The sequence below is a fragment of the Amborella trichopoda genome, chromosome 2 (genome assembly GCF_054954075.1).
Source record: "Amborella trichopoda isolate Santa Cruz 75 chromosome 2, AtrichopodaSantaCruz75HAP2 v2.0, whole genome shotgun sequence".
Lineage (NCBI taxonomy): Eukaryota > Viridiplantae > Streptophyta > Magnoliopsida > Amborellales > Amborellaceae > Amborella > Amborella trichopoda.
In genome coordinates this window covers 1,422,767-1,446,545 of record NC_142337.1, presented here as the reverse complement: position 1 = coordinate 1,446,545, position 23,779 = coordinate 1,422,767, and the positions used below count along the sequence as shown (strand labels likewise).

Genomic DNA, 23,779 nt, shown 5'->3' with positions numbered 1-23,779 from the left:
ATTTGATTTGATGGGTATTAGAAAAGAAATAAGTCTTCTAACATTAAATTGACTTGCTGAGAGATATGTACGATGGAGCGCTAACTAGTGTATGAATAACTAGTGGAGAGACAAGTGAGTTTTAAGTGATAATAAGTCTATATCAAGGGTCAGCATTGAGCATGTACTTCTTTGTCTTAATTATGGACGACTTAACTCGGTACTTACAGGATAAGGCATTGTGGTGCATGTTGTTCGCAGATGACATAATTTTGATCGATGAGACTTGAAACGGTATCAACACAAAGTTAGAATTTTAGAGGTAAGCTCTAAAATCCCAAGGTTTTAAAATTAACCGGACTAAAACATAGAGTATATGGAATGCAAATTTAATAATAATAGGAGTAGAGACGATGAAGTAGTTACGATTGACAACTATGAAGTTTAAAAAACAACCGATCTTTCGATATCTTGAGGCGATAATCCAGGAAACTTGAGAGATTGAGGAAGATGTCGTACGCAGAATTAGAGCTGGGTAAACGAAGTGGAGATGTGCAACTGAAATTTTATATGATCGTCGCATACCAATGAAGCTGAAGGGCAAGTTCTATAGGACGGCTGTGAGACTAGCTTTTTTCTATAGGGCGGAATGTTGAGCAGACAAAAACAATATGCCCATAAAATGAATGCAACAGAGATGAGGATGTTGAGATGGATGGGTGGCAAGGCAAGAAGAAATAGAATTTGAAATCAATTCGTTCAAGAGAATTTAGGTGTGACACCAATAAGTGATAACATGAGAAAGAGTAGACTCAGGTAGGCTAACCATGTGTAGCGCTGACCAAGTAGAGCCCCCTGTTAGGAGGTACGAGTTAGTTCATATGTAAAGACTAAAAACATCAAAGGGTATGCCCAAAAGGACATGGTTAGAATTAATCTGAAAAGATATGGAGACTTATGACCTCATTGAAGGTATAACTTCTAATAGTGTGGAATGACGAATCAAAATTCGCATAACCAACCCCAATTAATTAAAAAAACGCTATGATGATGATGATAACTTGGCCGAGAGTATCATGTACACTAGTTTGGACTTAGTACCTTCCTTACGTCTAAATCTGAAATAGCTTTGCGTTCCTTACCTCTAAACAAGAAACAACTTTGCATTCCTTACCTGCAAATTGAAACAAGCAAGTGGTCTTTGTATTGATTTTGATGGAAAGATGAGAAGTAGGTTTGCAAATAGTCTTTGTATTGGTTTTGTTAAAGATGAGAGGATAAATATGATCTAAATTTCTTTGGTGTAATTTTATTAAACTCACATCAACATTATTGGTTAAACTCTCACATTACTGTTCTTTAAAATAGTTTATCAAATAAGATTATTGATTATTTCCTACTAAGCTCACTTTAGCATTCTTTAAAATAATTCCTCAAATGAGATTAATTCCAAACTACGCAAAAGCTTGAATCAGTGCAAACCTTAAACGTGGTTGCTTTCAAACGTGAAAACGATTGCTTTAATCCTGATGGCTTGCTATCATATTTGTGTGGTGTCTTAAAGTGTTGATATCTTTTCCGCTTGAATTTTTCTTTTTGGGGAAATCAATGGGGGAGAAGGCACAAAACACTACTGCATAAGTGCACTTAGTAATATGTCTTGTGTATTGTGTACCGTGCATAATACGAAACACTCAATATGCACTATGCATGTGGAAAGTGTAGGCATGTTGCCCGCAGTTATGACGAACGTTGTGCACCCGCGCATCATGTTATTGCACTACGTTCCTCAAAACACATGCACACGAAGCACTACATAGTAGCACTTAGTACTCAGTCTTGTATATTGTGCATCGTGCAAATCACTCAATGAGCAATGTAGCGATGATGCTGAGGCCTATATCTCTTCCGCCAGTTTGGGTCTCAACAACTTGGTCTTCCTGCCATAGAAAATTTCCAAGTACCAAAGGTTCTTCTCTATCAAGGGTATCAGGTTGTTATCGATCATTTTGTAGCTCAGTGGGCTGAGCGCCACTAGACGAGAGAGGCAGCCCGTTTTCATTATTAAAAATGAAAAAAATACATATCATAACCTTACAACCCCATAATATGGGAATTGTCGTAGGGAACCAGTGCCAAATCATGAAGTAAATGAACAGGAAAAAAATCTGGCAGTCTAAAATGCTAAATTGTAGCATCATAAAAAGAGGTGGCCTTTCAAATGTATCTACTATCATGTTGGCCTTGCAATAAATGTGGGAAGTAGACCACCTACCATTTGAAAGGTTATATTGAAAGTTGGATGCTTTCAATGGAGTGTCCATGGAGCTCTACAGCTGCCTCGAATGACATTGATAAGTAGGGATGGATCACTTTCGATTTGCAATGGGAAACAGTCGAGTTGAATGGCTAAGTAAATACCTTTTTCAAAGCATAAAATTCTGCATAGTTGTTAGTGGCGATACTAAAAAATGTGGTAAAAAAGCAATAAAGGCATCACTGCAGTCTCTCATACCACCACCTCCACTTGCCATTCACGGATTCTAAAAAGAAGCCATGCCACCATTGATGCCACCATTGAGTTTAAAATGTTGAGGATGTGGGGCCCAAGATTTGGCATCTACTGAGTCGTGAACATGATAAGTGATCATTCTTAGCAATTTCTCTCTCCTTGAAACCTGCATCTCAAAAATTATATGGTTGCACTCCTCCCATATAAACCAAACTGTGGTGAAAACAATATATTTATAGAACATTGATTTACCCAAAAAAATAAATTTAATTGAACCAAATTGAATTTGATGGGAAGAATTTTGTTTAAAAACATAAACTTAATGAGATAAAGTTTTAATTTTTTCATCATAACAGTTTAATCATAACGGAAAACACTTTAACATCATGTAATATTATAACATGTATTCAATTGTCATGGTGGTGGAAAAAAGTTCATATATGTTAATATTTTTCTTTAAAAAAGAATCATCATCATCAAAGTTTTTTTTTCAATTAATTGGAGTTGGTTACACGAATCTTGGTCTGTCATTCTACTTTATTAAGGGCTATCTTTAAAAAATAATAATAAAATTTCTAAATATGTATTATTGAACAGTAATTTGATAAGTTGATACCATTAATGCATAAAAAGTAATTCGAGTAATATTGTTTGGATCCGAACTCTCCAATATATGGGCTGGTCATTTATTACAGTGGCTTGAGTCTTGAAGTGGTCTACTTTGGTAGTTTTAATGCAAGGAAACCGTCAGGTACGGTTACTGACTTGCGATAAAAAGCAGTATTTCAATACTAGATCAGTTCTAGATTGTTTATTTATAGATTCATGATTGATCATTGGATCGACGATTCAGATCGGTATTAATCAATTCAAATCAGTGATCCAAAAAATAATTAAAAATAAATAAAACAAAATAAAAATTGAAATAAGAGTTTAGAGGGTGAGGATTTATAAATGATACAAAAAACACTAGATAAACTTAAAAGAATATATGTATACACAGGAGAACTGGGCCTGAGACCCATACCATTGTCGAACCAATAAGGTCTCGACCGATTTCTATCTAGATCAGTGATCCATAGCAAAAATCATCGGATTTTAAAACACAAAAACAAAACCTCTTTCCAAATCTTGACAAAAATTATACTTATTGTCTTGACATTTGCAAAGTCAAAGATATAATCACATATTAGAACAAGAAATCAGAAGGAAAACTCAAGGTAAAAGATGAACTAGAAAAAAGAAGAGAGAAAGAGAGTACTTTGCTAATACTGAAAAAAAAACAAAAAGAGAGTATTCAACTACAGAAAGAATGGGCTCCCAGCCAGGATCCTTGGCACACCAGTCTCGGCCTCTTCCAAGGCATGTCTCAAAGCTTCACTTACCTACTTGTTTATAGAGAGAGACAGATTTTTGAGGGAGAGAGAGAGAAAAAAAGAGAGAGCGAGCCAAATTTGGCAGACAAGCTCCTTCAGCATTTACAAGTGAAAACACCATGCTCTGGTTTTGGATACTGTGATAAGCAGAGAGATCTTCTAAGTCATCGTTAATGTTTTCGGGTATATCATCGTTAAAATTTTTCGTTTTTTTCTCTTAAGGTGTTATTAGGGTGGTGTTAATAGGAATAGAGACCCCGACGTAATGACTAAGGGATCGGTTGTTATCACCAAGACCTAGCCCCTTTCTCGACCTTAAACTTTTGAAGTCGAAATTTGTACATGGAACCTGAACTACAGCTTCTCTTAGAAGTCTGGTGTTTTCAATTAAGCTTTCATAGGCAAAGTATTTCTGTTTTAATTACAAGGCTATTTTATCTTTCATTTAATATTGCATTTGCTGTCTAGCAATAAATAAATAAATAAAATAGGAATTATTATGCAACAACGCTGCCGATTGATCAAATCTTGCTAAAAAAATGCAGTTCCAGCATAAAAAACTTGCAAATCAATTATTTGTACCTCAAACATCATGACTGAAAAAGAAAATGCTTTCATGCTCACCCTCTCACAGCTTGTATAAGTACTCTTACTACCAGTTTTGCACTACTTTTGAAGATTCAAATTCGACCATCACATAGATTTGAGAGCCATCACAAGGGTTTTCGGCAACAAAACTGGGTTTTGGGGTGGTATCAATAGTCCCTGATATTCTCATTTTCAAAAAGGTCAAGTGTTCTAATTTTTTTGCTTTTCTTTTTGTTGGGGGTTTAATTCAGTCCATTATGCAATTAAAGAAGAAAAAAGTTTATATAAGATTGCAACCTTAAAATATAGAATTAAAGATGCACCTATTTAATACTGAAAAACCGTCTAATAGATCATCACGACGTCGAAATGTATGAATATGATCGTCCATTTTCGAGATTTTCATATGTTTATAGATCTACTTGATTTTTACTATTTTTGGAGTTTAAAATTTATAATTATGTATGAAAACAGATTTTCAAATAATCCTAAAAAAAGTTTACACCAAAATTACATGTTATAATAAAATTTGGAGGTGCGCCTTAATTGGATTGTTGCAACCTTATAGAAACCAAACCCATTAAAGTATATAAGAAGTATCGAATCGAGCGGTCGATCGTCCATAATGCCATTATTTGCACCTTCACATAACCAACTCCTTTCAACTGTCAAAGCATATAAAATGTAACGTCCTCCCACAGGAGAACAGTGTACACTTAGTCCCTCAAGTCATATGCATACTTAGGAAGATTTTTTGTCTTATTTTTTTTTTCTAATTGGAAGTTTTGGAATCCACTTTAAATCTTCGTATAACCATTTTCAAGAAAGAAGAACAGATTTTGGATTCCAACAACTTGGATTGGCAATGCAATTTTAAATTGGACTGGCCCTGTCCAATCTTAGAACATTATTCATTTTAGGCACTTTTTTTTTTTCTGAGGTTGTACTTTAGGTCGAGGAGTCGCATCCCCAAAATTTGAGGTCCTAAAAATTAATCTTATGTAGGGTTTTAACCAAGGGAATAGTTGTATGATATGCTGTAAGCTCTTGGCTCTCAACTTGTTCTGTCATGACATGTAGCCAAAGATATCATTGCCATACTTCCATCATATCTAGTCTACGTTCTCCCATTGATGTGCTCTCAACCTTTAACTCCTTACTCATCAGCCAGCCTGCATTGAAGCATTTTGTGAGAGCTTATATGACTACTACATATGATCTCCTCAGTACCACCAATTCAAATGGGCCCAATTTATTCACATCTTTTGTGAGAATTTTTATGGTTACTGCATCTTCTGAAAAAAAAAACTCTCACCATGAAAAATTTTGGCCAGAGCTATGAAAATGAAAGGTCATAAGAAAAATTTAGAAATTTATGCCAGTTGCGCCATGAGAATGAGAGGGCATGAGAAAAATTTTGCGCCCATTTCTCCCAAATTTTGAAATCGAGTGGCTGAGAGAGAGATCATCTAGTTCTACCAGTAATCATTGCAAGAACACTTTCCCTCGCTAAAATGGTGGAAACGGCTGCGATCCCTTACAATAATCTCTCGCCTAACTATTGCAGATATGAGTTTTGTAGCTTCATGACAATCCCCACACACCCTCAAATTCTTCACAATCCTTATTGTTGTCCCCTCGCTGGTGGCAATGAGCCCGAATGCAATCGCAAGCTTCTCACTGTGAAACATTAGTGTACTTTCTCTATCCTCCTCATCAATGCTATGGTGAGACGCCATCTCAGTGTTTGGGACATAACCCATGAGCCTCAATCTCACTCCAAGGTCATTCACCATTTCATAGATTCGACCTGAATCAGGATGGGATCGATCACCCATAAAGAACTCATGCACCATGTTGTCCACCTCTATCCAACTGCAACCAGGTGTTTTCACCACCCCTTTCTGTCTCATTCTGAGTCTCCAATTCGCCGCCTCGTCCAACCTCCCCGTCGCTGCATAAAGGTTTGACAGATAGACATAGCTCCCCGAGTGCTCTGAATCTAGAGAGAGGATTCGCTTAACGACACGCTCACCTCTCTCGGTGTCCCTATGGATCCTACACCCACCTAAGAGTGCACCCCATACTATGACGTTGGGCTTGATAGGCATCGAGCATATGAGCTCTTCTGCCTCTTCTAACCGACCAGCTCTGCTCAATAGGTCCACTATGCACCCATAGTGCTCAATTGTGGGCTCGAGCCCAAGCTCAGAGCCCATGGTGTTGAAATACATTAGCCCTTTTTCTACAAGCCCAGCATGTGTACAAGCCGAGAGAACACCCATGAGTGTGACCCCATTTGCTTTCACTCCTTGCTTTCGCATCTCATCAAAGCGCACCAGTGCTTGAATTGCATGGCCATGTGTTGCCAGCCCACTTATGAGTATGCTCCATGAGACCACATCGCTTACTCTCATCCGGTCGAATAGTTGTTCGGCTTCCCCAATGCACCCACACTTTGCATACATATCCATAAGGGCATTGCCCAAGAAGAGATCAATAGCCATTTCGTGTTTGTTTATGTAGTGGTGGATCCACTTACCCAGGCCTAGGGCGCCAAGATGAGCACATGCAGAAAGTGCACTCACGAGTGTGACACCACACGGCATAATGTGCGACTCGTGAAGCAAGCGGCGAAAGAGGGTCACAGCCTCCGTGAAGCAGCCATTCTGTGCATAGCCTGCAATCATGGCATTCCAACACTCGAGGGTGCGATATGGGGCTGCCTCGAATACCTGCCGAGCAGCGTCTGGGTCATGGCACCTGCAATTGAGGTTCCAAAAATGGAGTTATGGAATTATAAAGGGCCTGGTCTACAAGGAAAACCTGACGGCAACAGAAAGGGAAAAAAAAAGAAACGAATAGAATCTTTGATTTTTTTGAAATTATGTGATGTCATGATCCATGTGATCGTCGTAACAGTTTGATCATTAAAGGTCATCAACATCCAATCAGTGGATTGATGATCGAGGGAGAGCCAGATGTTCAATTGAATGAATGACATGTTTTATGTAAGTCACTCTCCCTCTATCACCATCCAACCTATTGATGATCACCTCTATTTTTTATAATTAGAGATAAAAATATATTTTTAGCCCACCACAAAGATTTTTGCTTTTGAAAAATATCTTTCAATACTATTTAGATGTGCACCTTACTCTGATTGTTTAGGGCATCAACCTTATCGAACCCGTACCCTTTTAGAAATACAGCCATCATAACCCACACAGTTTGGTGTCTTTAGATAATGCATCCTCTGTAATATTTTTCTCACTGTAATTTACCCAAAATGATGGGAGGAAATCACATCATGCCGTTATATAATGGCTATTGTTTTCCAAAAAATGCTTGTGAGCTATGCATAACAAGCCCAGCATATGCGGCCCACAAAGCTGGGCTCGGACCGTATAGATCATGGCCTAGGCCTAGCCCAGCCTAACCTACCAACCCTCAACACTCGCTCGTACTATCTAAGGTTACATTGATCATTTTAATCTGTGATGTGAGAATTGGACAAGCCACTAGACTATTAAGAGGCCCGATCCACTCAATACCAGTCTGACTATCAATCTGGTTGCACTTAACTTTAAAAAAAGAAAAGAAAAATAGTTTAGAAATATATTTTTTTAAAATAAATCGCAATTCTAACATGTCAAAACTGGTTGGTCCGACTAACAAAAAGTAATCAAATTACAGCTTTAGATGACAAGCTACTAATTGGACCGGCAATCCGGTCCCAACTTGATAACTATGAATGCAATCATTGTTTAAACATTATTTGAACCTTGCCTGCAATAGCCCGCTATCATAGCGCACCACGAAATAGAGCTCTTCTCAGGCATCGCATCAAAAATCGTGCGCGCCGTGCTTACATCACCGCAGGTAGCATAGCCCGAGACCACTGTATTGTACAACACAATGTCTCTCTCCGCCATTCCCTCAAACATTTGAAGTGCACATTTGGGCTCATCAGTCTTAAAGTACATATCCATCAGAGAATTGGAAACAAAGAGATTGCTCAGGAAATTGAGCTTGACAGCATAGCCATGAAGGGCTCGGCCTTGACGGGAGGCCCTAAGGCCCGAGCAAGCCTTGAGGAGAGAGGTCAGCGTGCAGGGATCTGGGCTCGGGCCTTGCTCTCTCATAGCTCGAAAAATTTGGAGGGTGGTAAGCCATTGGGAGTGGTGGGCGTGGGCATGGAGGATGCAGTTCCAAGAGAAGAGGTTGGGGTGAGAGAGGAGAGAGAAAGTGAGATGGGCGTGGGGGAGGTTAGAGAGAGAAAGGGAGGAGAGGAGAGAGATAAATTTGACAGCAATGAAGTTGTGGGTGCGGTGGAGAGAGTGGGTGATGAGTTGGGCTTGGATTTGGAGGAGGTGAGAGAGGGAGAGAGAGGTGCATCGTGTGAGGAGACAGATTATGGTTTTGGTTCGGTCTCTTAGAGGTGGTCGTTGTACTGCCAGGTTGCTGGTGCAAATAAGCAGGAAAAAAAACATAGACGCATGAATCAGAGTGTTTCAAAACTGGCATTCACCCAAATCAAAATCAGAGTTTTAAGTCGGAACAAACCAATTCTTAGTATGGTACAGGTTAACTAGTTCTCTCCCAAAAGCCCTCTTAATTTTTTTTTTCTTTTGAAGTTTGTCTAATGCATTTTTGGATCCCTTAAAAGAACAATTGTTTCATGCGGAGGTATCAGTTTAAAAACAATTCAAACTAACGCGTTCAAATGTTTTTTTTAATAGAATATTATTTTTAGTTTTCGAAGTTCATTTATTTTTTCATATTCATGATCTTCATGATAAATATTATATATTCTCTAAAAATTAGGATCGACTTTTATTTCAAAAATAAATTTATTAAGAGGCCCGTATTTTTACATGTGCGGGTTTGGCCTCATGCTAACCACGTCCCCCTAAAATTCCCCTAGCCATAAATCTTTATTTTAATATTTATTTTATTATATATATTTTTTTAACATAGGTCTAAGAAGGGTGAGGACTTTAAAATTTTCCTTAACTTGCGTCAAGCATAGGTAAATGAGGTGGATTGTGTTGGGTAAGACAATTGTGAGACCAACTTTTCTTTATAGGGCAGAATGTTGGTGATTCAAGAAATGACATCCTCATAGGATGAGTATAACTAAGATGAGAAATAATGAGTGGCAAAACAAAAAGTGATAGAATTTGAGATGACTGCATTCGTGAGAAATTAGATATAGCTCCGATAGGCTATAAGATAAGAAAATGTAGACTTATGTGGACAAGCTATGTGTATAGCAGACCTTGTACAACACAAGGGATAAGTCCAAAAGGGCATGGTTGCAAGTAGTGAAAAAATATACAGGGACTCATGACCTCACTAAGGTTATAGCCCTTGATAAAGCAAAATGACATACTAAAATTCATGTAGTTACCCCCAAATAGTTGGAAAAAAGCAACGACGATGATGATAATGATTATATTTATTTTTTTAATAATTTTTTCTTATTAATCATTAGGAACTTGATATATAGATCAAACTCAAGATGTATGGCTATGAAAAAATAAAATAAATTGAACAATATATCTTGGAACACATTATATGGACAACCATTTTCAAGATTTTTAAGTATCTATAAACTTGCTCATTCTGCACTATTAGAGCCTACCTTCAAATAGTGTCGAGAAATGTGGTTTCAAATGCGGGAAATCGTTGTGATAGCCTTAAAATATATTTTCATATTTATTTATAAAGTTTAAAGCTTCAAAAATAGTGTTGACCGATAGATCAAAAGAAAAGTTTATAAAGTTTATATAGAGCCAAGGCTCTAAACAATCCTACCTCTAGAAATTCACTAGAAGAGGTGGTTTTGATGTCAAAATATCTTCAATTTTCAAGTTTTCCAATTTTCATTTGATGTCAACATATCTTTAATTTTTTTGAAAACTTGTAAATTGATGATATTTTGACATCAAATGAAAATTTGAAAACTTGAAAATTGAAGATATTTTGACATCAAAACCACCTCACCTCTTCTAGTGAAATTCTTGAGGTAGAATTGTTTATAGCCTCGGCTCTACATAAACTTTATAAACTTTTCCTTTGAAGTTTTAAGTTTGAAAATTAGGGAACTTTTCCTGGAAGTTTTAAGTTTGGAAATTAGGGATATTAGTAGATTTTCAAGCCATTGTATAGTTTGGAAATTGGGGGTATTAGTAGATTTTTAAGCCATTGTGAGGTTTGAAAATTAGAGATAATAGTTGATTGTCAAGCCATTTTATAGTTTGGAAATTAGGGGTATTAGTAGATTTGCAAGCCATTGTGAGTCCTTCCATCACCATTCTAACATGGGTTTGGAGGTTCTTTAATTGTTTAAGATTTACGCCTTATATAAATTATACACTGAGATAAATACAAAAAAGTTGTCCTTTTATATTAAGTCGAAATACCAACATTCAAGTGCTAAACAAATAGTTCTAACATCAAATTCTACCTTTAACTATGATATTATATTAAATCGAAATACCAACATTCAAGTGCTAAACAAATAGTTCTAGCATCAAAAAGTTGTCCTTTTATATTAAGTCGAAATACCAACATTCAAGTGCTAAACAAGTGGTTCTAGCAATAAATTCTACCTTTAATTATGATATTGAAATTTAAAGCTCCAAAAAATAGACAAAAAAGTTGTCAAGTGCTAAACAAATGGTTCTAGCATCAAATTCTACCTTTAATTATGATATTGAAATTAAAGCTCCAAAAAATAGACAAAAAAGTTGTCCTTTTATATTAAGTCGAAATACCAACATAAGTGCTAAACAAAACATTCAAGTGCTAAACAAATGGTTCTAGCATCAAATTCTACCTTTACTTATGATATTGAAAGACACTTGAAAATGAATAGTCAACAAAGGCCAGATTAAAAACACATGGCTTGAAAGGCCTGATAAAAACACATGGGTTGAAAGGCCTGATAAAAAACACATGGGTTGAAAATGAATAGTCAACAAAGGCCTATAAAAAACACATGGGGTTTTAAACATGTACACAAAATTTATCATCACTTACAAAGGCCTGATAAAAAACACATGGAGAAATCTGGGAAGGGGTTTTAATATCATAAGATGAGTTACAACTATAAACACAAAGACGTAACAATATATAATTTAAAATCACCTATAGAGGGGGAGAGGTAACAAAAATATGTACACAAAGACGTAACAATATATATTTTAAGATCACGTATAGAGGGGGAGAGGTAACAAAAATATGTACACAAAATTTATCATTATTTATCATAAGATAAGTTACAACTATAAACACAAAGACGTAACAATATATAATTTAAGATCACCTATAGAGGGGGAGAGGTAACAACTATGCATATTCTCACAGGATAAAAAAACTTTCAAACCCCTCAGTCTGCCTTCCATTCCCATAATACATTGTACGGTTCAGATCGATTGCTTCTAGCCCCGTTTTGTGAAATATCAGATTTCTCTCTCTTGAAAACCGCAATCTGAGAGGCAAAACCAGGCTCAATGTCAGCTGACCCTCCAACTCCACTAAACTCCACAGAGTATCCATGTCTCAACGCAAGCTTTGTCGCCCATTCACTAAACTGCTTTCTGGTCCACTCAAATTTATGGTCGAAATTCCGGAATTTACAGGATAGAGTGAAGGTTTCTCCCTCTTCAAGTTCTTTGGGGCACTCAGAGGACATGCAGGGAAGGGTCACGTTGTCTCTCTCTGAAAGGCCTTTTGGGCACTCAGGGGACTTTAAGTCGGGGGTTGCCGCTCTTTGGAGAATTGGGTTGTATTCATGGTTGGGAGTAGAGACGATGAGCGTCTGTGGACAAAAAGAACCCAAGCATAGATCTCCAAAGACTTGTGCTTGATCCTCCTCCATGTGCTCAATTACCTGTTAACACAAATGAGAAGGAAGGTGTATGAGAGAGGGGGGGAGAGAGAGAGAGAGAGAGAGTCCCGAAAATGAACATGAACAGAAACTGGTGCAAGTATCCACCGAATTGTTTCACAGACAATTCACGTGAATGAATATGAGAGAGAGAGAGACAGAGGTAAAATCTAGTGCTGGAGAGGCTGGAAGAAAGCCCAATGGAGAGAGAGAGCAACCAAGAGTGTGCACGAGCGAGAGAGAGAGAGAGAGAGAGAGAGTTCCCCATGCATGCAAGCAGAGGTCTGTCATACATAAGCGCATACCATCACACACACCCTGGGCGAGAGAGAGAGAGAGAGAGAGAGAGATGCAAAATCTGTTATCAATGGGATGGAAAAATACCTCCAAACAAGTAGCAATTTCAAATCCCCATAGCCTTGAATCGAATTCAATAATTGATCCTTCAAATAATGTTGAGGATTTGACACTTGTATTCTGAACAGGAATCTCAGGGTCACTGCTTAGCTTGGAATGAAGTATCTGCAAGACAGAAACCAAATGGTCTAACTCCAATTCGTGCATGCGCATTGTATGACAACATTTGAAATACAAATTGAAAACACAAAAGACAATATCAACTGTTCTATATCTTCTTTTTCACAATAAATTGAGATGACCTCTCTCTCTCTCTCTCTTTTCACGCATGAGCATTGTGTGAGAAAATTTGAGATACAAATAGAAAACACAAACGAATTTCAACTGTTCTATCACAATAAATTGAGATGACCTCTCTCTCTCTCTCTCTCTCTCTCTCTCTCTCTCTCTCACACACACACACACACACACATATTTCCAAGCTGTTCCCACCTTAGCTGCACGAGTAAGGCCCCTCCGTGAGAGGTCCACACCAACAACTTTTTCCAAGACAGTTGGGTGGTCAAATAAACCATCAAACAAGCCACCCGAACCACATCCAAAATCAACCTACACAATATAGAATTCCTCAAGTCAGAATGATAATTATCTAATAACAATTTATCTGATATTTGTTTTTCATTATGGTTGATGCATTTGAGAGGGTTTTCATTATATCTATTTTTCCATTGAATGCATATTTTAGAATTGTACCGCATTGTACATTTACATTTAATATAAATGCAGCTGTGTTTGTGTTTTGGGATGGTAAGGGGAAGTAGGCGAGCTCCTACCCACAGCTAACTTATAGACATATTTAGAGATAATGTTATCGATAGAGCATTTAAAAACACAAACATTTAAAAACACAAAGCAAAGATCAAAGTATACCAAAGTAGTAGCATCCAGCTCCTTAATGTGATGCAACGCAAACTCCATTCGCTGTTTTGAAAGGGAGGGGGTGAAGAAAGCCTGCTCTATTCTATCTTCATATGGTTCACTAACTTGCAACAGCCTTAATGTGTACTCTGCGGAACATGTTCCTGAAAATACGACACACATCACAATACGACACACATCACCAATGCAACAAAGCTCACTTCAATTATCTTCCCAATGACTGAATTTTGGCATTTAACCAAAAGAGAGAGAGAGAGAGAGATCACTATCTGCAATTTTCCTGGAGATTTTCAAAACATCAAAATTATTCGCTTTGAAAGAATAAGAAAAGGGACCTTTTGGATACATACAAAATAATTAACTAAAAAAAGTAGATAATATTACAAAGGAAAAAAGTAGATAATATTACAAAGGAAATATTAATTTCCAACTTTTTTTTATTTGGGTTTCTACAGGCTTTCTTTTGTTTAAAAAAATCTATTTCATTTTTCTTGCAAAGTAATGTACAGATATAATTGACACATTTATTTAATAAATTACAAGAACATAAATAGAAGAAAGTCAAGATTGAGAGCCCTCTTAAAAAAAAATCTCAAAATATTGTGAAATAATTTTTTTAAAAATGGATATATCTTATTATATTTCAAAGTTGAGTAAATGTCACATGCCTTGTCCCAATTATTTGGGGTTGACTACATGAATCCATTTGGGGTTGACCGCATGAATCCTACATAAGTGCCACCTCAGTGATAGCGCTTTAAAGGGAGAACAAAATTACTCACTAGATAACATCCGAGGAAGAGTTTCTGCAGCATCACCAGCGGCAGCCAAAATTAAATCCATAGAAGGCAAGTTCCCACGAAGTTGGGCAGTTTGATTGACTGACATCTGAGTTAAAGAGGTTTCCAGCTGATGCTCAATAGCACCTACGCCTATCTCTAACTCAAACTCGTCCTTTCTTTCAATTTCAAATGGTTCCTCCAAATGCTCACCCACCAAAATCACACTATAACTTATGCAAACTAAAGATCCTACTGTTGGAGAAGCACCAGAATCAGCACCTTCGATGCCGAGAAGAACAATTTCATCAACCAATTTTGTACCTAACCTACCCTCAATGGAAAAAGGTCTTAGAGATTTGAGTTTCTTAAGAGTACAATTGCCACCATAAATCAAACCACATAATGCAAATTCCTTCGTGATACTTTGAAGTGAAACCCTAATATCACGAGCATCTAGTAAAGAGACCATCTTCTCTATAGGAAGATCTAAGTTCTTTAAACACCAATTCAACCATGTGAGCACCTTTAAGGCAGCATTTTGAATAGCATCATGCTGTCTCCGATAAGACACATCAGGAAAGCATTCGATTAGTATATCCTCCTCTTTTGACAATATTTTTATTGCACACTTGTAAAGCACTTTTCCAAGTGATTCTTCACAGGGCTCCTCACTATTTGCATCACCCACACACCCATCTAAGTTTGTAGTGTTGATTATAGGATCTGAAAGTCTATGCTGGTGGCAAAATGTGGTGAGGAGATCCCTCGGGGAAGTTCCTCTCCAGTTTGAGCGTGTTGTATATGAGGCCGGTAACTCAGATAGAATTATCGAATCTCTTGATAACTTGTAACTTCCATCAGGTAGCTTACTGAGAAGCATCCTGGAGCATCATAGAGAGCAAGCAACACAAAATTATTAGTGTAAAACTTGGTCATAAGCATATATTCATAAGTACATGACAGATGGTATATAAGATGCAAATCATTTGCAAGATAGTTGTAAATTTTAGAAACAATAACTGATGCCAAATTATACATGGTAATTCTGAAATCTAACCCAAGCACCAATTTTTCAGGTTGAAATTGAGTGAAGGTAGGAGAGGGGAGGTTTGAACCTTTATGTCTTCTTCTGCAAGGATATAAATCCCCATCATTTGGCTGTTAGGAATCATGAAAAGAAAAGAGGGATGTCAGCGTAATGGGGAACTACTGGGGGATGGGGGGGTTAGGAACTGTAAAACATAGTTTCTTCAAGTATCATAACCTTTTCATGTCAAGGTAGTTCAGGAGATGGAAGAAAATGGAAGCACAATGAAAATGAGAAAGGGAATTAGTATCAAAAAATAAATGAAAAACACAGGTTTAGGGAAATCAAAGGGTGGAGAGGGAGGTTTCCTAAGGAGGTACTGAGTGGAATGTTGGCATCAGCCTACCCGCCTACTGGGACAGGAATTTCTCCTTCGGTCGATGCAGGGAAACAGGAGTTTCCAAGGGGAGTAACCATGGATTCCGAGGAACCCACCACTCCTCCGTCAGATCTCCATCCACTGGAAACCAAAGGAGGCGATTTTCGTAAATTTCCACCATTTCTTCTCCTCTTTTTTCATTTTTGCTCCCTGAATCCTGACAGCCTGCTCATGCACATCCAATAGTAAAAAATGGGAGTTGAATATGGTTAATTCCTTTGTAGGGGTAAGGGTGGTTTTAGGATCAATTGGCCCATCTAATTCAGGGATTAATAAGAGGGATAATAGGGACTCAAATCCACATGCCCTGAAGAACGACAACTACATCATCATACACGAATCGTGACGTAATCTAAAATGCATTGATTCAGCTGGGAAGGAGAGGTGTATCATTTGTATGATGCCCTCTAAGGAAAACCTACGAGATGCCCTCTAAAGAAACCGGGATGCCCTCTAAAGAAAACCTACGGGCATAGGTGAGAGAGGATGTGATATCATGTGTTGAGGGTGAATTCAATGTCATTAAAAGTTTAAAACCTATGGGCACAGGTGAGAAGGGACATGATATAGCATGCTGAGGGTGCCTCAATGTTGCTAGATTCTCCTTTGATAAGAAAGGCCATCAGAACTGCAACTTCAATGCCGAAAAGAGCAAACTAGAGTTAAAATGCATAAGAAGTTTTACTGCTTAATATAGACATGAATAAATTCAAGGGTGCAGTTGGCATACGGATGCATCCGTAGCTGTAGAGGTAAGGTGCACCTTCAAATTTTATCATGGTATATAATTTTGACGTAAAATGTTCTTAGGATTATCTCAAAATCTATTTTTATATCTAATTATAAAATTTTAAATTTCAAAAATGGTTAAAATCAAGTAGATCTATGAATATATGAAAATCTTGAAAATGGACAGCGTAGATAATATGTTGTAAAATGCACTATTTCTGAGACTTAATTTTTCATGGTCATACATCTCGATGACGAGATGATCAATCAAAGGGTTTTTCAACATTAAAACTACCTTTTCCGATGGATTTTTGAGGTGCATCCGTAGTTCTACATTGTAAGGTTTGGCATCCTTATATAAACTTTTTCCTAAATTCAATATTCACTGATCCACTCAAAAAGAAAATCTCCTAGAAGTCATAATATTCTTTCCAGAAAGAAAAATATCTCACAGAAATACTTGCAGCTACAAGAAAAAGAAAAATATATGAACATGATGGTAACTAACCTGTAATAGGAACAAAGTAAGAAGTTCTCATGGAAAAGTCCTGTGGACCTCCACGTGTACCCAGTGGATACCACCACTGCATCTCCATATACCACTTGGCTTGAAAAATAAGAGGCCCTTGCATTGAGTGTCATCTCTAGCCCGTCTTTAATTGTTGGTGTCACCTCAAGCGATGGATCTCCCAAGAAAATTGGAATATCAGGAGCTGTGAAATACACTCTTATCTCAGAAGATGCCTTGCCAACAGGTCTGTAAAAGCAAAATGACCAATCAAAGACATTCATGGCCACCAACTCTTCTTGGCCAAATGATAATAATAATCATAATAATAATGATATATCAGAAACTCAACCAACCTAGATATCAAAACACGGGTGGCATCCTCAACATTCAACTTTTGTGCAATTACATCCATATAGTATTCATTTTGATGAATTTGAAGCAAGAAGGGCTCAACTGGCTGGTCCAATGAGCAGGGGATATGAACAGCTTCAAGCTGACAGCTCTCAATGTGCTCCAAATGCTTATTTGCCAACCTCTCTTTAACCTCTGAAGAATATGGGTTTTGTCTCCATATCCAAAGTTCCCTATCAGAAGCACATATGGAGTCCGAGAGCTTGGCAGCCTTCATGATAAGTGCTACTGTCAAGAAAGGGTCTGACACTGCCCTGGGATTTATGGATTTGCATAAATTAATCATCTTTGAATCGCAAGTAGGGAGGACAGAAGCAGGAATGAATCCGTTACGGCAACCCTCTCTTTGAATAGCTTGTCCAAAGTGATTGACCAGTGGATTAGGTGATAAGAGGAACTTTGCCATTGAAACAGGGAGAAAATTTTAGAATATTATTTAGAAATCTGCATCCACAATAAAACATCCACAAACAACCAGTTGCACAATCTACCCTCTCGAGCCTAGGTCCTCTTTAACAGAAGTAGAATTTCCTTAAAAGTTAAAATGACATGGACATACTGTGAATCATCACCCAGAGTATTAAATCAACAGTATCTTGTTACATCCAAATTACTAATCACAGTTTAATTTAAACTTTGCTCAGGAGTTATGCTTTACAAAGACTGCGATAAATGCATAAAACATATCGTTATTCATAAAAAACATCTCAATTACTTAACATGTTCTTCACAGAAGTAACAACAGAATTCAGATGAACGTAACATATTCTTCAATAATTCAGTTCAAAATGTACAGAACAAAAAAAAAAGGTTTACTAAATGGCTTCTACAACTTCAAACATGTCTGATCTCCAAGCTTGCACGTAAAAGGAAAAATTACAGAAAGTTTTCAGACTTTATTTGTTGCCTGACATTCTTATTCATAAATCATTTTCAATATTCCATTAATTAACGCACATAGCCCTCTATTGCTCCACCACCACCTCGGCTACCCGCACAGGAGGAGGGGTGGAGGGGGGGGGGGGAGAGAGAGAGAGAGAGTTTTGGTGCCGGTGGTGGTTGGGGGGCTATAAGTAGTACTGATGCCAATTTGTCAATTTTTAAAAAGGATCATGAATGATATAGTCAATAGATATAAAATGCAATAATCATAGGATTACATAGAAAAAATTAACATTTATGGTTTAAATTATAAAACACAGAAGTATAGGACAGTTTTTAAATTAGACCCACAAATAGGGATAGTGGTATTTAAACATCTACCTTATAACTGAGACCCAGAAAAAAAAAAAAATTGCATACCCCATCAGTAAATAATAAAGATACACGAACAGCTAATTCTTCCCACTTTTCCTTCATAGTGAGCTGATTTGACGAGGAGGTCGAGGACTGGACACCCAGCTGCAAAATATGAAAACATTAGCTACTAAAACCATTAGATAGAGTGTAAAAAAATTGTAAAGAGTAGATGATGACATTTCATGTGTGTATAAACCCCACATTAAATGAAATGCAAAACGAAAAACAGATACACATGCCAATTTTCCACTAGATGAAGAAATAAAAGGAAGACAATGACAGTTAGATTGCAAGACATACATGTGAAGTTCCAGTTTCATTGAAGCCATGGAGGCTATAAATACCCAGAAAGAAACAACAAGGAGATACTTCAACAATGTTAAATAACATAAGCAGGTCCCCACCTAAAAAAGTGTAATGCAACTACGGAACAAACTCAAGTTTGATTAATACTCAAACAAGGACTGTTGAAAGTGCACATGCTGATATATAAGGAATTAATTATTTAGGAGGTCGCCTAGCTGCGAAAACTAGTATGTAGTGACAAATATACATCGACATTATGATTTGACAATATGCACAACCATTCGCTTCTCAGCAAGCAGCTGCGCAACAAAAGGAAGTAAGCCAAATCCTCCACACAAGGCACCTCAAGTCAACATAATACCACGAATTGTATTGTCAGCAAACCTCCAAGCATAATGAGTGTTCGCAATTCAGAAGGCTGGCTAGAATCAAGGACCATTAGTTGTGATAGCGACTTCATGGAAACTACTCTACAGGCCCCGAAAAAACCCTTAAGATGCAAAGATATACAGTAAAGTAGATTTTATAAGATTACCTAGACCCCTGCTTATTGGCTATACAAGTTGAGAAGACCATCAACCACAGAAAATCTACTATTTTATCTCAGTCACTCAATGCATGAGCAGAATACCTACTCAGATCAGTAGCCATTATTTGCATTGCATCACTTTTTAGCAGCTAGCAGTTGAAACTCCGTTCATAATACTTTCTTCTTTTCTTCTATACTAAAGTTTGCATGCTAGAGTTTCTGGCTCTCGGGCCTCAATTCCATCCTAGGTTAGACAAAGGTTGGCAAAAAAAATCACTCTTCTAGAGGCAGGTAGTCAAATATACACAAATTGGCTACACTACAATCACTGCAGCACAAAGAAAACCCAGAAGCAGGAAACGTAAAGAGGAACAAATACGACCAAATTTTAGGGCTAGCATGATATATTCGAGAATAGGTCACCATCACATTGAACATCATAGAGCCTAAGAAATACATTTCTATTACAAGGCAACATGCCAAAATTAAATTTGAAACTACAGCACAAAATGTATCGTCAATCAAATCTATGCTGAACACGGTCACCGAGAATATATTTAACAGCGAGCACCACCCTAATATAAGAAAGCAAAGGTAAATGTCAGTCCTGGGTAAAATATGTTTATCTTGGTTTAGTGATCAGGTTATGGAGGCCTCAGTTATGGAGGCCTCATGACCAATGTCTAAAGAAAAACAGGAAGAAAAAAACACTATGCTAATGATGGAACTACAAAGCTCAAATAGAATAGTAAAACAAAATAACACAACACAAAATAAATTGGGCACCTTTTCAAGAGCCAGCTTTGCAGCAGCCTGCTCTGCATCCTTCTTTCTAGTGAACACATCTGAAGTAACTGTGAACTCTGGGAGCTCCAAACAGCAGCGAAATCCACATTTGCTTTGCTGAGGCATAACAAGCCCGGGGCACCCATTGCCACAACTTTCAACAACTTCTTCAGTCTTATATTGCACTTGACTCCCATATTTTAGGTTCAAAATAGACTTGGGAGTTGCTGTTGGCATAATGTATAACTTACCTCCCAAAAGTAACTGAGCAAAGTGAAGAGAAATACCAACTTCTATGCCACTTCAAAAACAATGGCAGGTCAGAAAATAAATACTTAGACAGAGCTTGTCTCAAAAATAGCACCTGCAATGAACCTGTAACATTAGAAATGATTCAAGAGGTAATGCACTGAGAAACTATAAATACAGTTTATAATAACCCAAATTTTATAATGGAAAAGTGCAAAAAAGAGATCATTTACTTTTTTATACGCAGAGGTCACAATCACTCATGTGCGCAGATTTCAAATCAGGTGGTTGTGAGTGTGCCATTGACTAGATCCAAAGCTCAAAAAATAATTTATCGAACTTTGTGACACACCTCAAGCCATCAATATGACATCTAATGGCTAGGAACAATTGTGACCTCCTTGTAACAAAGATATATGGAAAAGTATACAATGAGACCGTTTACCTTTGGTACAAAGCGGTCACAATTAATCTTGACCATTTGACGTAAAATTGGGTGGTTGCATGTATTCCATTTGACCGAGCTCAAAGTTAAAAAAAAAAATTCCTCAAAACTTTGTGACATAACCAAGCTATCAAATTTCACATCGGATGGTCTTAAATAATTGTGACCTCCTTGTTCCAAAGATAAATGGCCTCATTGTATACAGACCCAAGATATATGGTCTCATAATATACGATCCCTTTTAAAATATGACTAAAATTGGCTGATACAACTCAGAAGCCTAAAGTCCATTTTATGTTTAAAAGTAGACTATTTCGTTAAAGACAAAATTCCCTATCATTTAACTCTCATTTTAAGCTAGTTGCTTTTAATTACAAAAATATTTAAACACTCACCATGCAAGTTTGGATCAAAAACCCACTGAAACCCTAATCAAGTTCAAGTTTGTTAACTTTGTTAAGAAGCTCGTCCGTAAAGACATTAAAAACTGGACTGCTTATGGTTCTCAAGTGGAGAGTTTTTTTTTTTTTTTAACGTGTTAACCTTTAATAGAACAGAGAAAAAGTACAAGAGGCCTTGGCAATCCACATAAGAGGATGCTCAAGGGTAAAGCAAACCAGAATATGGAATCAAAATCCTCTTTTAGGAGGCTACAGTGAGGCACAGCAACCTAGAAAAACAGGTCGATCCACGAAGCAAACCAAGAACCAAAAAGACCACAAAAAACCAAAAACCAAAAAGATACTAGTCTTGAGCCATCGCCGTTGATGAACTGCTTATGGTTTTCATGTATAGGAAAATTAAATTAAATCATGTGTGCAAAATGAGTCAAACCAATGTTGGAAAACTCAGTGAATCCAACTCATCGGAATTACCCAAGTTACTGGGGCTTGGCAAGCTACGAGTTTGGGAACCAGCCTAGTCTGGCTGGTTCCCATTTTTTTTTCTTTCTTTTATATAGACTCACCTGCTGGGTCTGTTAGACCTCACTCGGGCCTTGCATGAGTCATGGTTTTTAACAGCGAGTCAAACAGCCAATAAGTGTAAGAAAGAAAACTAATAAATACAAAAATAGTACGAAAGAAGGATATGACCAGAAAACCTTATGTCGAGCTCTATATCTCAAACCCTAGGTTTCCAGCAAAAATCTCATGAGTAAATATAAAAAATCTAAGCAATTAAATAGTCATTTACAATACAAATTACAAATTTAGACATACATCACAATAAGTAGCCAAAAAGCATGTGAAATCTTGAAATCTCCATTTCCTAATGCACCACAAAGATCAACTACATGACCTATAGAAACAAGATTTCCTGAGTGTACAGACCAATGTGCTTGTTATAACTCGAGTAGAATGGTTCGACTACTTGTCTGAAAATCAATGTTGAATCTCCAGTGACAATATAATAAAATAAACATATAAAATACAGCTTTATTGAAAAAATAAAGAAAAATAAAAAATAATAGTAACTTAAACTAAGACATAAAGAACTTACAATGCACTACCTTAAAGCAGCAAGAACAAGCAAAGTATTGAATTATATTGTGTTCTTCTCAAGAACAAAGAAATACAGTAAACTGTGAAAATTTACAGAATTCTTAACTGAGGAAAAAAAAAAAAGGGGAGAATTTTTTCCACTGTAGATGCCTTCCCAATTAAACTTTCAACCAAGAAATTCTATCAACTACAATAAAGAAAAAGAGAAAGAAAGGAGTAACTTCCACTGGTTCAGTTCAATGCAATACACAAGTAAAAAGAAAGAAACAAATGGAAATTGAAAAGTGCAACTTCTACTGGTTCCAAGCAAGAGGAATACCTGATTCTAGGGTTTGAAGAAGCGCAAAACCAAGCAAAAGAACCAGATGACTGTGAGTAAAGAAGAAGAATCTCCATTGTTCTCTGCAGTAATTCTACAGTTTTTTAGTTTTTTTTTTTTAAAAAGGAAAAATATATACTGTTAATCGCTTAGGGTTAACTTATACATTGAAAATCACTGGTACTAGTTTAGGGTTGATTTAAGGGATGTTGCCAATGGTTTCTAGGGTTTAAAAAATTAATAGGTTTTTTAAAAAAATTAAAAAAGTGGGAGAAAAAAAGGGGGCAGTTATATGGGGAAAGAGAGAGAGAGAGAGAGAGAAAGAGAGAGAAAACTTCGGAAGGAAGGAAATAAATTTTTTGTGCGTTGAGAGGGAAACCGTCTCGTTACACTCGTGGGTAACGGTTCACTCCGAAAGAATGGGTGTGACTTTTCTGAAATGACACAATTGTCCACAATTACTTGGTGAAAGACGGTTTAACCCTCACATTGCATTTCAAACAGGGCACCCCCGGGAACTGCCAAGGTCCCAACTCCCAAGAAGCTCAACCCGGTTCGGTTTGCCCCGTACTGGCACAGGCCTGGTCTGGGCCCTGGCTAGGTGGGCAGGCCCAGTTTGGCCCGTTTTGAGGCGGGCCAGACCCTCATGTTAAATTTTGTAGCTCAGGCTTTAGTTTTAACCCGGTTTCATACGAATAAATGAAGGGAGAGCTTGTGGTGCGTCGTCTATAGTACACCATGGGCATCATCTAGTATCCATTCCAAATCATGGATGATTAGGGGTGACAAGGTGTTGG

The 23,779-nt window shown here is 37.2% G+C and overlaps 2 protein-coding genes across 3 annotated transcripts; both read right to left on the bottom strand.

Annotated features, from left to right (window-relative positions):
- Positions 1-5,682: 5,682 nt before the first annotated feature.
- LOC105420115 (pentatricopeptide repeat-containing protein At2g02980, chloroplastic-like) lies at positions 5,683-9,138 on the bottom strand. Its single transcript, XM_020662930.2, has 2 exons — positions 8,245-9,138; positions 5,683-7,218 (listed from the first exon to the last, which is right to left on the bottom strand). The coding sequence occupies exons 1-2, from the start codon at positions 8,946-8,948 to the stop codon at positions 5,931-5,933; spliced, it is 1,992 nt and encodes a 663-aa protein (XP_020518589.2). The 5' UTR covers positions 8,949-9,138; the 3' UTR covers positions 5,683-5,930.
- Positions 9,139-11,704: 2,566 nt separating this feature from the next.
- Positions 11,705-23,372, bottom strand: HEN1 (double-stranded RNA binding protein-related / DsRBD protein-like protein). 2 transcript variants are annotated; one of them, XM_088857275.1, is made up of 10 exons: positions 22,983-23,372; positions 20,468-20,842; positions 18,850-18,948; positions 17,490-17,944; positions 17,134-17,382; positions 14,431-15,311; positions 13,640-13,791; positions 13,202-13,318; positions 12,737-12,874; positions 11,705-12,355 (listed from the first exon to the last, which is right to left on the bottom strand). In XM_088857275.1, exons 2-10 carry the CDS (start codon positions 20,702-20,704, stop codon positions 11,852-11,854), a joined length of 2,832 nt encoding a protein of 943 aa, XP_088713401.1. In that variant the 5' UTR covers positions 20,705-20,842; positions 22,983-23,372; the 3' UTR covers positions 11,705-11,851. The 2 variants fall into 2 exon arrangements, with proteins under 2 accessions (XP_088713401.1, XP_088713399.1); XM_088857273.1 differs by having other exon boundaries at positions 20,468-20,831.
- Between the last annotated feature and the right edge of the window lie 407 nt (positions 23,373-23,779).

Excerpts from the sequence above, each read along its gene's own strand:
- LOC105420115 (XM_020662930.2), bottom strand. The coding sequence starts at position 8,948 with ATGTTTTTTTTCCTGCTTATTTGCACCAGCAACCTGGCAGTACAACGA. Across the intron at positions 7,219-8,244 it reads ATGATAGCGGGCTATTGCAG|GTGCCATGACCCAGACGCTG; the intron begins GCAAGGTTCAAA and ends CCTCAATTGCAG.
- HEN1 (XM_088857275.1), bottom strand. The coding sequence starts at position 20,704 with ATGCCAACAGCAACTCCCAAGTCTATTTTGAACCTAAAATATGGGAGT. Across the intron at positions 17,383-17,489 it reads ACCCGTGTTTTGATATCTAG|ACCTGTTGGCAAGGCATCTT; the intron begins GTTGGTTGAGTT and ends TTGCTTTTACAG. Across the intron at positions 12,875-13,201 it reads GCCTTACTCGTGCAGCTAAG|ATACTTCATTCCAAGCTAAG; the intron begins GTGGGAACAGCT and ends TCTGTCTTGCAG.